At 37.6% G+C, this 16,111-nt stretch overlaps 2 protein-coding genes across 5 annotated transcripts in view; one reads left to right on the top strand and one right to left on the bottom strand.

Moving 5' to 3' along the window:
* The window catches only part of dixdc1a (DIX domain containing 1a), a 29,459-nt gene extending 21,224 nt beyond the window's left edge, over positions 1-8,235 (bottom strand). For 2 of the 3 annotated variants that reach the window (XM_041809959.1, XM_041809975.1), the window contains exon 1: positions 10-319. The gene's annotated coding sequence lies outside the window, so the exon portion shown is untranslated. Of the gene's footprint in view, positions 1-9; positions 320-7,956; positions 8,056-8,189 lie in introns of those variants that run through there. The other variant, XM_041809965.1, reaches the window with a different exon arrangement.
* Positions 8,236-8,733: 498 nt separating this feature from the next.
* On the top strand, positions 8,734-15,907 carry nkapd1 (NKAP domain containing 1). Of its 2 annotated transcripts, none has more exons than XM_041799475.1 (6): positions 8,734-8,823; positions 9,087-9,162; positions 12,681-12,769; positions 12,936-13,076; positions 13,611-13,664; positions 14,962-15,907. In XM_041799475.1, the coding sequence occupies exons 1-6, from the start codon at positions 8,804-8,806 to the stop codon at positions 15,392-15,394; spliced, it is 813 nt and encodes a 270-aa protein (XP_041655409.1). In that variant the 5' UTR covers positions 8,734-8,803; the 3' UTR covers positions 15,395-15,907. The 2 variants fall into 2 exon arrangements, with proteins under 2 accessions (XP_041655409.1, XP_041655418.1); XM_041799484.1 differs by having other exon boundaries at positions 8,785-8,848.
* Positions 15,908-16,111: the final 204 nt, after the last annotated feature.

Here is a 16,111-nt window from a genome sequence, read left to right as displayed (position 1 = left end):
AAATCATACCCGGGCTCAGGTCGTGGCTGGCAGAGACAAACAGACAGTGAGAGAGTAAGAGAGAGGGAGAGGATTGGTGCTCAGCAACACCAGCGACTGAAGTCTGCCTGGTTTCTCATTGCAAACACCAGCTCCCATTCACGAACACAATGTTTTTTGTTCCTTACGGACGAGAACTGATGCATCTCTTGTGCATCTTTTTCGTCCCTTTTTTTTCTCCCCTCTCCGCTGTTCTGTTTGCATTTATTCCCTCAGCCCTCCCTCCTCTCTTTTTGCCCTCCGTGCCTTCTGCTCGGTCGCTCAGGCTTTGTATCAGTCCTTCCTTCTTTTCAAAAAGCGTGGATGTCAGACATGGCTCTGTCTGGGTGTGTTTACCCTCCCCCTCCTCTCTTTCCTTCACTCCTCCTCCCTCCTTTCCCCTATCCTTACACAAGGAGGAGGAGGAGGGATATTTTCTCCTTTCCTTCTCCTTTCCCTTGACTTTTTTTTTTTTTGATGCACTGTACCTCACTGCAGCTAAAAAAAAGAGTGCTCGCATATGGTTTGAGGAAGGGAATATCTGCATGGTGATCGATTATGTCTTTTGTTTGGTGATAAAAATCACAGGCTTACACAAGAACAACAACAGCATACCAAACAAGCAGTGACATATGAGCAGTTAATGATATATTTACACAGACAGAGGAGCAAAATGGTATTTATGGAATGCACACATTAGCCTACAATTGTAGCTCTTTTTCATAACCTTCATTGTCGCTTAATGTTTGAGGCAAACACCACATTTACTGCAACTTTGACAAAAGCTTCAAAAAATGCTGCTATCTAAGGAATGTCCCAAAAACACCAGAGCCATCAGATAGAACCAAAGAATAAACATTTTTTAGGTTGATTGTTTGAGAGGCTGGCAAAAGAAACAAAAGGTTTCATCTGACATGTGCTGCTGTAGTGTGAAGTGCTCTTTTGAAGAGCGTTTTGGCTGAGCACTCTGTCATTACGCTGTTAGAAATGTAGCTGCTGTCATCATGTGGAACAGGTCTCTATACGTGGCAGCATGCACTTTGGCCTAGCACAAACTGACACTGTCTTTAATTCTGTATGAGCACTGTCAGCACATGGCAAGCAGTAATATGCAGCCTTTGAAATGTAAGTAGATAGAATAATGCAACCATACAATTATACATTATATATCAACAATTAAACTCAGGAGCTAAGGTCAAAGCAGAGCTGTGGATTAGTCAGTGTCAATTATTATGCCAATTACCAACACTTGATAAATGACAACTTATTGAGTATCTAAAAAAAAAAAAAAAAGAAGGTAAATCAATAGACTGACAGGCCAAAAATCTCCCATTGCTCACACAGGTGAAGTAAGTAGGGCTGCAGCTCTCCTTCTCAACAAACATGATACTTGAGCCCTACTGAAAGGATAAGCAATCAGCCAAGAAATCCCTAATCCTAATTATGCCCTAATATTAGCCCCCACAAGTTAATGTTGCTGACCAATGGATAGATGAAAGCCAGCACTTCTTCAGGATTTTTTTAGGTGGGAACCTTCCTTCACTGGTGTTTTGCTCAGTTTCACCTCAGGGTTTAACAGAAAGCTGCGGCGTTCTAGAGTCACCCCCCTCCATGCCAACATGCAGATGCTCTTTATCTCACCTTACCACATGGCCATCACAGCCCAAACAACATTGTCACTTTCACACAAGTTCCAGGTAGTGACAACACTGACAACACCTCACCCACAAACAAGACAATTAGTACTGGTGCTACCATTGCTAGGGCTGAACGATTTGCAAAATAATCTAATTGCAGTTTTTTTCCCCAAATATTGCGATCGCAATTTCATATGTGATTATTCTTGGGTTAATCTATGTTTTGGGTTTTTTTTTTCGACAAATTCAAGCAATAAATAATTCCATAAAAAAGACCAAGTGTATTGAAAACAATGAAATTATTTCCGAAGCAATTAATTCATAGTAGCATAAATCTGAATATGGGGGTGCAACAAGCTTTAAGATATACAAGAGGCAGCTGGGGTGGGGGAGGTGAGGCTGGCTACCATCTACCATCGCAGATGGGGTATGACTTTTGTGAAGTAACGCAAGGCTTCATCAGTTTAAGACAGAATGAGCTAACTATTTTTGCTCGTATTGCAAATGTGATGCCATTTGCTTTGTTTAAGGGCATTATCATTTATATGTCACTCATTTTGATTAAGAAAACACAAAAAACAGGATTTTTGTAAACCATTATTAAAAAACTGACACTTGAATGTTTGCATAACGTGCATAAAATCTCTGCTACTGCAGAAAATTGATTTATTAAACTGGTATTTCCACATATTTCTAGTTATAGAAATATTGCAACTTCCGCGATTTGTAAATTGCAGCAGGCCATATTTAATCTAATTTGCAAACAATTGCCCAGCCCTAACCATTACACATCAAAGAGAACTATTTTCTCACTTTTTAGGCTACGTTAATGAACAACATCCGATAGCTTTTTGTCTGTTTACTAAAGTCTGATATGGCCTCATATAAACAGCTCCAATGTGTTTTGAGTGCAAAGTAAAGCCTACAGATCCACTGGTCATCTGTATGAAATGAATTCATTCTCATTGTTCAGTTCATTATAAACCATAAACTGGTCATATAGGTTATGTTTGTGTGAACATCTGGGTGGAGGTTTGTTGTCTGCTGAAGAGTCAAATGTTCTAAAAGCTGTATGAGCTGCTGTTTAACCTGTATGCTTTAAAGGTGCAGTGTGCGATATTTAGCCTTGTAGCATTTAGTGGACCAAACTTGGAAAAAAATTATCATGATATTTATAAGTCAGCCTATCCAAATTGGTGTTTAATTACCTGATTATATAAAATGGTTTTATTGTTTTTTTTGGACACCTCTGTGGTACTGCAGAAACGTGTGAGATGCAAAAATCCAAGATGGTGGCAAAAATCCAAGATGGTGGCATTTTTCCATTCATGGGGAGAGGACTCTCCCCATGAATGGAAAAATGCTATTCTGACTGGATGAAGATAAAACAATTTTATATGGTCAGGTGATTACACACTAATTTAGAGTGGCCTACTTACAAATATTACCTTCATTTTTTACTAAGGTTGCTTTGCTAAATGCTGCCAGGCTAAATATAAAACACACCACCTTTAAAGACTCTTAACATTAAACTGACCTAATAGAAGTTTTTATGCAGCTCAGAGTATGAAGTCATCCAACAGGATAATTTCCCACGCACCTTTAACTATGACTAACTGCTCTCAGCCTTCTTAATTAATTAAGAAAATAATCTTTAATAATTACCTTTAGTAAAATCACCTTGGCAGCAATTCACTCTATGAAAAAAGCAGCTCACATGGTTTTATGTAACTGATAACTTCACTATTAGCTATTTATTTTTTTAATTTGTTGTTATTCTAAGGAAAATGTTTAAGCATCCAGCATTATATTGCTAGTTTCCACACGTAACGGACCAAACTGCATAAAGGGGCCCACAGAGGTTTCCGTTGACCCGGTCCATCCTACATTTAAACAATGATAACCAATTGTTTATTTTAAACTTTAACACTCATCATTACTTATTATTTATTGCCACCTATTTAAGATGCAAAGCCCTCTCCTTAAAGTGGTATGAAAGAGACTTTTTCTTTTTTTTTTAATATTAACAGCACCAAAAGCTCGGCCAAGCCCAGGAGGTCAATGTTAGTCAGGTTAATGCTTACTGGCACAACTACGGCAACATGCACACCTTGATATTATTGATTGAGAACTAGGGAGAGCCCATTTTCTGCCTGTGGGCAGGCATAAATGTTACTATTTAGAATATCTAAGTATTTTTGAGGCTTTTATTTTGATGGATTTAGAATTTTTGGTACAGGGCGACATGCACGTACTGTGGTTTGGCATGTAAGACAGGATAAACAGGCACTGGGGAAGGTAAAAACCTCTTTATATATGACAAGACTGTACATTTTTTTACATTTTTTACATTTTTTGGGGGTGACTGACAAGAGCAAATTGCCACTATATTGTGAGTGCAGCCACCAGATTGAAAAAAAAAGCCTGTTTGAATTAAAATGTATGAGCGGAAATGGTTCATCCAAATATGGTCTCTTCAAAATCTGAAAATTCAAGACTGCACTCTCTAAAAAAAAAAACTTTAAGATTTCAAAAGGTGTCGAAGCCAGTTAAAGTGTTGTAATGCCAAAATGAGCTTATCTTAACATTATTTTCAGAGAATTAGTGACATGAAGACTGGACAGACAGGAGGCAGAAGTAGCTACTGATAACAGTTTGGCAAGTTCAGCACCAATGCATCTTTCATAAAGCTGCTACTATATCATCTATCATTTCTCCTCTTGAATATTTTTTGTAATTTTTAGACAAGGACAATTTCAGGAACAGAACAAGAGTGCTAATATGGACCTACAGTATGACCCTGGGCTGAAGAAATAAAGGCAAGAGGACAATAGACCGATGGTAGATAAGGATGTACTGAAGGGAATTAGAGAAAGCAGTGTCTCTATTCTGTTCATGTGTGGATGATACATAAGGAGTGACTTTGCTGTTCAGAGTGTGGTGGGAAAGTCATTCGCCCACCGGGGAGGTGAGAAGAAAGCCAGTTTGCCACAGGGACAGCATGCAGTCAGACGATTTGTAAATCAAATGAGTTTCTAAAATAGAACAGAGTGTTTGTACGCTCGCAATGGATTCTGAATGTGAATGATTTTGTTCACTGCTGTTCAGCTAGATTTATAAATCTTTTTATTTCTCAGTGACCCTTTAACAAAATGTTCCACAGGCCAATTCTATCACTAAAAATATCCTATTTATTTGTTTTTGAATGCAATTTAGGAAGCTAGACTGTGGCTGATGAGGTTTATGATTATGATTAAAAAGTCAGTGTTTGTCAGTATAAATCAGCTATTATCCGAACCAGACTGTGCTTTAAATAAAAAAAATTAATAAAAATTGGTTTCAAAAGTAGCTGAAAATGATTAGCTTTTTATCACAAGTTTATTACTCATGCAAAAGTATTTTTGACAGATGAAAAATAAATCCAACTACGTTTCATATGGTTTCATAAAAATATGTTTTTGCTGATGAAAAAAAAAGACAATTTTGAAATAATGACTTCCAAAGATGATAATTGGTAAAACTGATTTACAAAGCAGTCTAAATTCCATGTATCATACGTCATAGAATATTACAGGGGCATTCAGTGTTGGTTTTCAGCATTGCCCATTTCTGCAGATTCTCTAAATCCTTTGATAATATTTGGACTGTAAATGGAGAAATCTCTAAATTCTTTGCAATTGCACATCGAAAAACTTGATTATGAACTTTGGATAAGGCTATTTACCCGCACAGTCTTTCATAAAGTGGAGAACTTCGCAACATTGTTGATTTTAAATGACTGAGCATTTCAGGGATGGACCTTTTATACCCAATCATGGTAATATCAGCTGTCACATATTAACAAGTGGACTGTTCCAGATGTTTTTTGAGCATTAACCTTTCCCTGCCTTTTCTTTCACACGTCCCAACTTTTTTGGAACATGTTACCGGCATCAAATTCATAATATTAACTATATTTTAAAGAAATAGAATACTTTCTATATCATTGCATTTCTGAAGTAGTATCATAATTTCATAACCTAAAATTCGACCTTGACCATTCTAGGCCTGAGGTCAATGCAGATGGACTTATCTAAATTGTAAAACTATGCTACTGTCTGATGAGTCCACATTTCAAATTGTTTTTGGAGGTAGTGGCCATTGAGTCTGCCAAGCCAAAGAGGGAAAAAGCCCATCTAGATCAGTTGTTCTCAACTGATCTAGCCTCAGGACCCACCACCATCTCTTCAAGGAGCAACCACGCCCCAAATTCTGAACATATTCAACAACCTAAATTTATCTAACAAAGAATATTGAAGTTTGTACTGTATTTGGAATAACACGACATGACGAAGAGACAGGAAAAGCATGTTATTATAGAAACCCAGAATCAACTTGCATGAATACAATACAGTTAATTCTGTCCCCCACAGTAAGGCATTCCTTTTTTTTTTTTTTTACCCATGCCGATGAAATCGGCAGGGGGTTACGTAAAGGGTTCCGTATCTTTGTTTGTTTGTTTGTTTGTTTGTTTGTATGTGTACAAGATAACTTAAGAACGGAAAGTTGGATCTTCTCCAAACTTTCAGGAAATATTGGGATAGTGACAGGGAAGAATCAATTAGATTTTGGTGATGATCCGCACACCCCTTCGGTTTTTCTCGGACTTCGAAATGTTGAACACCATAGTAATCAATGGGAGCGTAAGTTCCTCCGTGGCGCTGCTTAGGCATGGGTCTGTCGCCTCGGACCACCATACTAGTTTTTAAACTTGATTTTAAGAGAAGCTAAGTCAATTCAATTCGATTCAAAAAACATTATTTGTCCTAAGGGCAATTGAAGACGGGACAATTCATTCAATTCTAACACACAAAAATGAGAAATTTGAGCCATTTGAGCTTTAGCACATTGTCCTCATCATGCCTACATGTCTTCATACACTGGTTGTTGCCACATGAATGGCTAATAAGAGATAAATGAACAGTTGAGCAGGTGTGCATAACAAGTGGTCATTGATTTATATAAATACAGTTTTATCTTTCTATACTACCAATTACATTTACACAATATTTTATTAAAACACTTTTTGGAATTTCTAGTTGTAGTGGGTTTGCCAGTTTCCTTTGACTTCTGACTACATCTTTACATTTCCAAAGCGGTGTCACAATTATATAAAACTTTTAATATAAAATGATCAGTGAGTGTAATTTAAATTGGTGTTGATTGTGCTCCATCACTAATGAGTCACCATTTCTAACTCTTATTCAGCTTCATGGCACAAGAACATTCATGCTTGTCCTTGACACAACAGCTTCCAATCTGGACTAACTTGTGTGAACCAACAAAGTCTTAAAGCACAGCTTTAGTGAGGTGAGAGCCAATGATGTATTTTTAGATGAAGTAAATAAAAGGAGAAATATTTTCTTCTAATCATCCATCTATGATTTGTGTCCAAAACCATCAACAATGACTTGCATTGAGACTTAAAGGGCCTCATCGCTGACCACCCTGACAAGAGTCGAGTTTTTCAGCTCAAAAAAACATGCCTGTTTTGCCAGTGTGATGTTAGAACATAAACAGGCCAAGCTTGTGAAATTCCTATAGCCAAGTCATGCAGCTGCACAGCAGCTTCAAAGTGGAGTTAATAAGAAGGTAAATCTCAGCAGATCTTATTTAAGAATCTACCCACATAGGACATAATGATGTGCCAGAATACTGACAGGCAATTAATTAAATTAGATAAGATATATATATAAATAAACATAAAATAAGATGAGAGTTTTATTCCCCCTGGGTTTTAGAGGATGTAAACAATTATCAGCCTGTTCTATGGAGCAGCTTCATGTATGAAACCTACTTATAAAAACATTTAACATTCTGCTTAATTAAGAAACAAGTAAGCCTCATTAATTCTAACAAAGTGAGCTATATCCCAATAATTATGCAATATTTTGCCAAGATTGTCAATTCCAACCCTGAATAAACATGGACATAAGAAGAGACTACAGTTGGAGCATCCAGTGGCCCACTCTGAGGACTTCAGATGAAAGGAACTGTGCTGCAGAATGATGCGGCTTTTAGAGGGAGTTTGTTATTTAGGTCAGACAGAAATACAGGTTGGGATGCAGGCAGAATATATAATGTTTTTTACTGGGTTGCAGATGGCCTAGTGGTTAAATTGTACCCCATGTACACAGGTGCAGTGGTAGTGCAGGGTACATGCCGGAGTATACCAACTTTTTCTGTCACTACAGAGTACACCCATTTTACAATAAAGAGCATACCCACTTCTAAAGAGTATATACATTAAGAGTTTACCCACCTCTTAACATTCTCCTACACCACTGTATAAGTGACATGGGTCCAGGCCTGGCCTGTGGCTCTTTTCCTGCATGTCTCTCCCCCATTCTCTCATCTTTGTCTAAAAAAATATAATACAAAAATATAATTATTAAAAAAATCATTATGTAGGCTGCCATTGTTGCGCAATGCATTCTGGGCACTGATGCCAAATGGTTGCATCTTCTCACATCTTTTCAGTTTCAGGCTACCCACCTCGATCTAGATGGTAACTTCTTTCTCATTGTCTTCATGTTCTTCACTAAAACAGCACTCCAAAAGAAAAGATGATAGAAGTAGAAAATTGCGACAATTTGACATCAGCACCCAGAGAACATTGCACAACAATAGCCGCCTTCATGTGTATCTATATTTTAAATTTTCTCAAAATGATTAAATCTAAAGTGTTTCCTTGTTCAACATCCATATAAAAAGATCCTAATGTCAATCTAATAAGGGCGTATACGCCTGTGACAAAACAGTACTAAAGCCATATGATTGCGCCTTTACGTCTACCGTATTTTTTACTGAATACAAAAAGGTGGTGCTAAAATACATACCACTGATTACTTAGCCTACGTAACTGCTTGGAAAGAAAAGCACTACTTTTTATAACTCTGTTGTAAAATCTGTGTTGCATATCCATCACCTGCTAACAGTCAGTCACGCCTGTGCTTGGTACAGCCCGAAGCGTCTGCCACAATGATTGGCAGATCATTCGACCAATCAAGATTCGGGAAGTCCAACGTTCAGTGACGTAGTTTGTGCGACGGCGTTACGCAGAAGTACATGACCGGTAGATGCAGTCGCTTGTGTTTTGCCCTTGTTGAATGCTACTCGTTTTGAAAAGGTAGGGTCTGTACACGTTCTCTAAAGTGAGTATTAACGTTTGTATTGGCAGTTAGGGCTTTAAAGTATCCGGACCTCTGAAATGGAATAGGTTTCAATCATGTTCATCTATTTGCCTCCTGTCGTGGTAGCTAGCATGCTAGGCTAACAGATGATAATTTCATGAAGCTATTTTCTGCTGTCTTGTTTTAAAAGGGCAATTTTCACTGTCTTGTGTTAGACGTGTGCACGAAATATTTATATTTACACCTGTCTGTTTTCAAGTGTCGCCATGTCAAAGCAGCCGTTGGGAAAGACGTTATTGAGGAATGTAATCCGCCACACTGATGCCCACAACAAGGTACGTTTGAGTTCATGTGTTTGTAAGACGACCAATTTATTCACTACACCTACCTTACCCTACCAGTCTAATGCAACATCCTTGCCATTATATCTCACTTCCATGGCGGTCATGATGTTCGGTTTTCTAAAAACTATCATTGTTGCATCAGTGATACTACTTGCTATACTGATGTGTCCTGTTTGACATTTTCACATAGATAAGGTCACAGAGAAACAACAAAAACTTAAAAGTTGCAACTGATAGCAGTGAAATTACCACATTAAACTGCATTGAAAAACGTGGCGTTTCATTTGCTGAATACCAATGCAAGCATCAACAAATCAAGCTGAGTCCAGTCCTTATAACAACAGACTATTTTGGCCTGTACAATAGGGCTGCTCGGTTATGGCAAAAACCAAAACTGTGAATGATATTGGGATCACAGTTATTTAACATAATTACTAACTGATTGTCTAACAGACTTTCTCAACCTTCAATTCTGTCAAGAAACCCTCAAAATTTTCTAAAATCTTAAGTCACCCCTTTAAAAAAGTAACATGATAACATTTGACATCCGTGTGACTGCTCATGTATTTATTTATTTTAGATCAATAAAATGAATCTCTAAAGCACAGTCGAAAAAATATTTAAGTATCTTGCATGAAATGCATTGTGGTTGTTTAGACACTAAAAAACACACTTTAATGTGTTTCTTTTACCCTGCCCAAACTTAAAAAACACCCATTGTGACACCTACATGGATGTGATTTCAAGAGTGTACTAGTCAATTTTGATTATTTGTGCAGGAAAAGCTAATGATCTGCATATTCATGATAATTCTTGGTTCCATGTAAAGCATTTTGAAGGCAACCCTAATAATGCCAGAAGGTGCCCCAGGGCGCAGTGGCACCCCTGTTGAGAAGGCTGGTCTAATATCTGCATCACATGCATTTATCAAATTTAAAAGCTCTTGACAGAACTAAAAGCAAGTAATAAATGAAAGTGGTGAAAATATTATTTACAATGATAAGAGGGCTACAAGGTGGTGCAGGGGAGTTTGCATGTTCTCTCCATATTTTTTCCTGTTGCTCTGCTTCCACCCACCACCAAAGACTTGCTTGTTAGGTTAACTGGTGACTCTAAACTGTCTATAGGTGTGAGTGTGTGGTGCCTGGTTGTTTGTATCTCTACGTCAGCCCTGTCATTGACTGGTGACTAGTCCAGGATATTCCCTGCCTCTTGCCCAATGACGACTGGGATAGGCTCCAGCCCCCCGCAACCCCAAAACAGGATAAGCAAATAATGGATGTATTATCCAAAGTAATTAAAATATAACAAATTGTTAATAAAAATAAATTAACAGTGGTTTTGACGTGGTGGGGATCCACCCCTGTTGCTAAAAATATAACAGAAAACACTGAAATATGTACCACACATGACAAAACCACACTCTGCAGCTCAGTAATTGGGCAATCTTTTTTCATGATCATGGAAAGCCAAAATTGTAACTGGAATTGATCTCCAAATCTCTGATTAAAACTCCACTGTATTCTCTTGGGGCTAAAGGTTAGCTTATAGGTTTAAATCAGTGATCACATGATTGGTTTACTTCTGAGCCATGGTCTTGAGATTTGTTTTAAAGATACTGGAACTTTGGGGACTTATAATATAAAACTGAGTTGCACTTTTCAGTGGCTCTCATTTAAAATTTGGATTGTATAAATACAGTTTTCAAAAGATTTAACAAAGTCACATCATACCCTGATCTCACCAACAATGTACCTGCAGAGGGACACATATAGTTGTGTACATTTTTTTCATCTGAATTTTTCTTTTTTAGTTTTTATCTTGATTTAATGACATTTTTAAAAATTTGGACCAAAAGGGACCATCATCCATCTTAGCACTATGTGATACATTTAAATTGATTATATAAAGGAAAGAGAGAAATTTCTGGGGCTGATGGCTGGATTTTTATTTTTTATTTTTTTTAAGAATAACATGTCTGGATAATATGACAAGAAAAGTTGTGTATCGCTCCATGTTTTTATCAAACTGTCCTTGGGTTTCTGATAAAGAATTCTAGATGCATGTCCTGGTGATAAATAACACTGAGCTGAGATCTGACATTGAGGTAATAATACCTTTTGCAGTAGAGCTAGACAATTAGTTGACTACAATTTTGGTCTCTTACAGTCATGAAAACTAGATAATCAAGATGAAACAATGACTGTAGCACATGGTATGTTGTTTCCCGGTTTTGTAATGTGTGGTAAATGTTTCAATGTTTTTGTACATTTTGGCCAAAAAAGTAAACCACCACTTTCTCAAAAGCATAATTAATGTATTATTTATTCACTATTATCATGATACATATATTTACACACACACACACACACACACACACATATATATATATATATATATATATATATATATATATATATATATAGTGCTTAACAAATTTATTAGACCACCCTAACCCTAACCAAAGAAAGGTTTATGCCACAGTGAAAATTTTAGAGCACTTCATGCTTCCTTCTGCTGACAAGCTTTATGGAGATGCTGATTTCATTTTCCATCAGGACTTGGCACCTGCTCACACTGCCAAAGGTACCAAAAGCTGGTTCAATGACCATGGTGTTATTGTGCTTGATTGGCCAGCAACCTGGCCTGACCTGAACCCCATAGAGAATCTATGGGGTATTGTCAAGAGGAAGATGAGAGACACCAGACCCAACAATGCAGATGACCTGAAGGCTGCTATCAAAGCAACTCGGGCTTCCATTACACCTGAGCAGTGCCACAGGCTGATCGCCTCCATGCCATGCCGCATTGATACAGTAATTCATGCAAAAGGAGGCCCAACCAAGTATTGAGTGCATAGAAATGACATACTTTTCAGAAGCCTGACATTTCTGTTTAAAGTATCCTTTTTTAAATTGATCTTATGTAATATTCTATTTTTCTGAGACACTGAATTTTGGGTTTTCTTATCTGTAAGCTGTAATTATCAAAATTTCAAGAAAGAAAGGCTTGAAATAATTCACTCTATGTGTAATGAATCTATGTAATACATGGGTTTCACTTTCCGTGACAAAAAATATTGAACTTTTTCATGATATTCTAATTTATTTAGATGCACTAGTATATAGAGAGAGAATTTTATTTTTTTTATTGATTGCTTGTTTTTCAAAGTTTTTATAATGTGTGTTTACATTTAATAAATGGTTGTGGTGCAGATGTCAAAATAAATGAGTGATAATGTTACAATAACCAAAATAAATCAAAACAGTCATGATCATCATTTATGCCATAATCAAAGAGTTCCAGTGTGAAGGTTCCTATACTTACCCGCAGATCTTTATTTCCCTTACCTAAAAGTAGAAGGAATGTATATAACCTCGGTAAGTCTGTGAATCCTGACTGCTTTAGAAGTAAAGTATTAAAATAGTATGTGTAGGTGAAAGTGGGTGTGTAGTTTTGTGGTTGTCTGTGCACTCTGTAATATACTTACTTTCGTTGACCCACTTTAGATCCAGGAGGAGATGGAGATGTGGAAAATGCGAGACTGGGAGATCCAGATGTCCCATCACAAACATTTGTCAGACTTACAGAGTGTCAGGTAAGAACAGTGAATGTTTAATTCCCAGTTTAATTTAAGCCTCCAGAACAGAAGTTGCACAAAAGCTCATTAGGGAGTATGTTTCATTATGTAGCTCTCAGTTTAGAAAGCTGTTTCTGTACGGTATTTTACTCTCTGATTCACAGGTGATGCTTGTTTTTTCCAGGGGAAGAATGCACTGTGATCGAGCATCAGATCAACGCAGAGACATTGGTGGAAGTGGAGAGCGAGCTTCAGAACATGATGACAGGGAGGCTCGATACTGGACTCGCAAACTTTATGAATTTGAGGCCGAAGACCCTGAAAGGTACGGTGAATTATTAAAACTTCTTTATATGGTCTTACTTCTGTGAAGTTGAAAGAAGAAAACCAGGGTTTTTCTCCATTTGTATCAGAACTTTTCAAATTAGTCTACACATACGGTGCTTTTCCACCAAGCAGTGTGCTGTGGTTCAACACAGTTTGGTACAGTAAACCAAACATGATAAAATTTTGGGGAAAAGATGTGAAGAAAGTACACTGCATGGCATGTTTTTTTTTTTTTTTTTTTGTTTTTCCCCTTATTAATGTCATCACACAGGAAATGACAATTGGTTAAACTGATAAATAGACTGCAGTGAGTCTATCTCAGCTCCTTTGAGTTGATGAGTATGCTAGGTATCCCAACAAAAGGGTGCCAAAAATGTATGGATTAGTTATTTTTGATACCTTTCCCAAAGTTTGTCAATGAAAACACCAGTAATGAACTGAATTCTGCTGAACTGCTTGATGGAAACACAGCTTTTGTTGATACAGACGAGATTTGATTTCAAGAGCTTCATCTTATGTGTTCAAACCACAGGTGGGGACATAGCGGCTTCAAAGAGCTTTATCCAGAGGAGTTTGATAGTGATTGGTAAGTAAAATTGCAACAAATGGGGAGGGAGAAAACGGGGAGAAAACGTGAGCTGCAGATGCAGAACAGATAGCAATTTCTGAATGCATGACTAACAAAACAAACAGTTCAAATAATTCAATATACAGTAAGAGTTCAGTGCTGGCCTGCCCACAGAATTGGCTTGACCCCTGAAAACCCAGTGAATGGGCCCTCCCTAGTTGTGATTTATAGATGATGTCAGTGTATGGGTTAGATCAGTAGTATTGGTGCTAGCATTCTGGCAAACAGTTAAATCATTTTAGAGCTAAAAAATGTGTCAAAGTATCATTGGATTCTGATTCAGTGTATTCATGTTGCTTTTAACCCTTTTCACCACTTTCCACCCATTGTTGCCACTTCTTTATTCCACTTCTCATCAATTTTTGCCACTTTCCAGCCATTTTGCCACTTTTAACTAATTTGTGCTGCTTCTCACCGTTTTTGCCACTTTTTAGTGCGTTAAAACTATTTTTGCTGCTTTTTGCCCACTTTTAGTAACTTATTTGCTCCTTTTTTAGCCATTTTTTTGCGTCTTGCTGTTTTTTTGCCACTTAACTAATTTGTCACATTCAGCCACTTTAAATCAATTTTTGCTGCTCTTGCCTGCTTTTAACAACTTCTTTCTTCCTTTTACCACAATTTTCTTGCCACTTTTAACCCATTTTAGCCACCTTAGGCCCCTTTGTTTGCCTCTTTTATTAATTTTTTTTCTTGCATCCTGACGTCTGTGCACATCATCACTGAAGTAAACATTACTTTCCTAATCATTTAGTTCAGTTTGCCCATCAGCACTGTAAACATTACCAGTAAAAAGGCCATTTTGTTTTAAGAAAAGGTGTTTGCATTAAATAAATACATGAATAAACAAATGAAATTCATTTTTTGTTGCTTTGATAAGAGTGGTTATTATTCAGGTTATGAATAAATTATGGTTAACACAGCTTAACCTAACAATGGACCGTGATTCTGCTGACCCCCTATGGGCCCCAGATTTGGCTGGGCCCCACAAAACTTCCCCCTTTATCCCCCTTATGGGCAGCCTCGGTTCAGTATAACATACTGACATGAAAATCTCATTTTGTCCCCTCCAGCTGGTGCAACATGGATATCATTCTGTTGCTGTTTTTAGAGATAAAAAGCATTATTTTACATAGGGAAGCTTGTCCCTGAATATTTGTTCTTTTAAACTGGTGTTGATGTTGAATTTGATCATATGCAATCTGAAATGTCAAAAATACTCTGTCAAGACTGAATTGTTTTTTATTTTTTCATTCAGTGAGAAAAAGGGTGCCAAAAAGAAGACTGGGCGCCACAAGACGAAGAAGTCCAAGTCAGAAGCAAAATTATCAAAACGATCCAAAAAATCATCTCGGAAGAAAAAGAAGAAAAAGAAGAAAGATGAGGAAGGAAAGCGTAAGAAAGCCGAGAGTTCGAGCAGCAGCCATGATAGCAGTGATGAAAAAGACAAGCCGCAGAGGAAAAGGACTAAAAGTCGACAGAAAAGCCAAAAAAGCACAAAAAACAGAGGGAGGGATGAGGACAGCAGCTCAGGACACAGTAATGATGAGGAAGAAAGTCGGACTCACCGCCATAAGAAACGCAAACAGAGCTCCTACAAAGACTCAGACTCAGGGCCATACTCAAAAAAGAAGAGGAAAAACTGGAAAGCAGCAGGTGAGGAGAGCTCAGGCGATAGTACTGCAGACTGAGATGAACAGACACGGACGTAAAAACAGCTCAGGGAAAGACCACGAAAGTACAGCAGATTCTTTTGTTTGCCTTAACTTCACAGAGGGCTTTCTGCCTGCAGGGCCGTTCTGTTTTAGACTCTGTTAGACATCAACAAACCTGCGCTGTCTGCTCCTTCTGTGGGCGTTGTGTGCAGTGATAGCTCATCCACCTCTGCAGTGGCTTGAAGCGCAGCAGAGCAGACAGCTTGAAGAGGGATGGTGGGGTAACCACCACCACCTGGCTCAGGAAGAATCCTGTCAGCTGCAGGCTCATTGATTGATCATTGACTCTTACCTCAGACTGTCTGCATCATGAGGAGACCCCTGTGTCCTTGATTGACTTCCTTTTTTAGCCTTTTCTGTTTTAGAAAAAAGAACAACTATGCAACTTTCTTCCTGTCATTACAGACTGTATATTTTTAATCAGTATTTTTTTATATTTGTATTAAGCACATTTTTGATGATTGAAAAATAAACATCTATGTTGCTGTTTTTATGAGTTATTTGATGTTTAAACGATGAGACATGCTTACTTTTAGATCGTTCCTGCTCAAAAAACAGGCGTTATTCTGTCTAACTAACTAGCTGGAGAAATGTGCACATATTTACTCATTCTGGTCAGAACACAGGCTGCTGTGTTCTGCACCATCTGCAGACATCAAAACCTGTTTTATTTGCCAGAAGGACATTAAAGTA

Source organism: Cheilinus undulatus, linkage group 2 (assembly GCF_018320785.1).
Source record: "Cheilinus undulatus linkage group 2, ASM1832078v1, whole genome shotgun sequence".
Taxonomy (NCBI): Eukaryota; Metazoa; Chordata; class Actinopteri; order Labriformes; family Labridae; genus Cheilinus; species Cheilinus undulatus.
The sequence above is the reverse complement of the archived record's forward strand: the minus strand, read 5'-3'. Positions and strand labels throughout refer to the sequence as shown.

Coding starts and splice junctions, on each gene's coding strand:
- nkapd1 (XM_041799475.1), top strand. CDS start 8,804: ATGCTACTCGTTTTGAAAAG. Junction 8,824..9,086: donor ATGCTACTCGTTTTGAAAAG/GTAGGGTCTGTA, acceptor TCTGTTTTCAAG/TGTCGCCATGTCAAAGCAGC. Junction 13,665..14,961: donor GAGGAGTTTGATAGTGATTG/GTAAGTAAAATT, acceptor TTTTTCATTCAG/TGAGAAAAAGGGTGCCAAAA.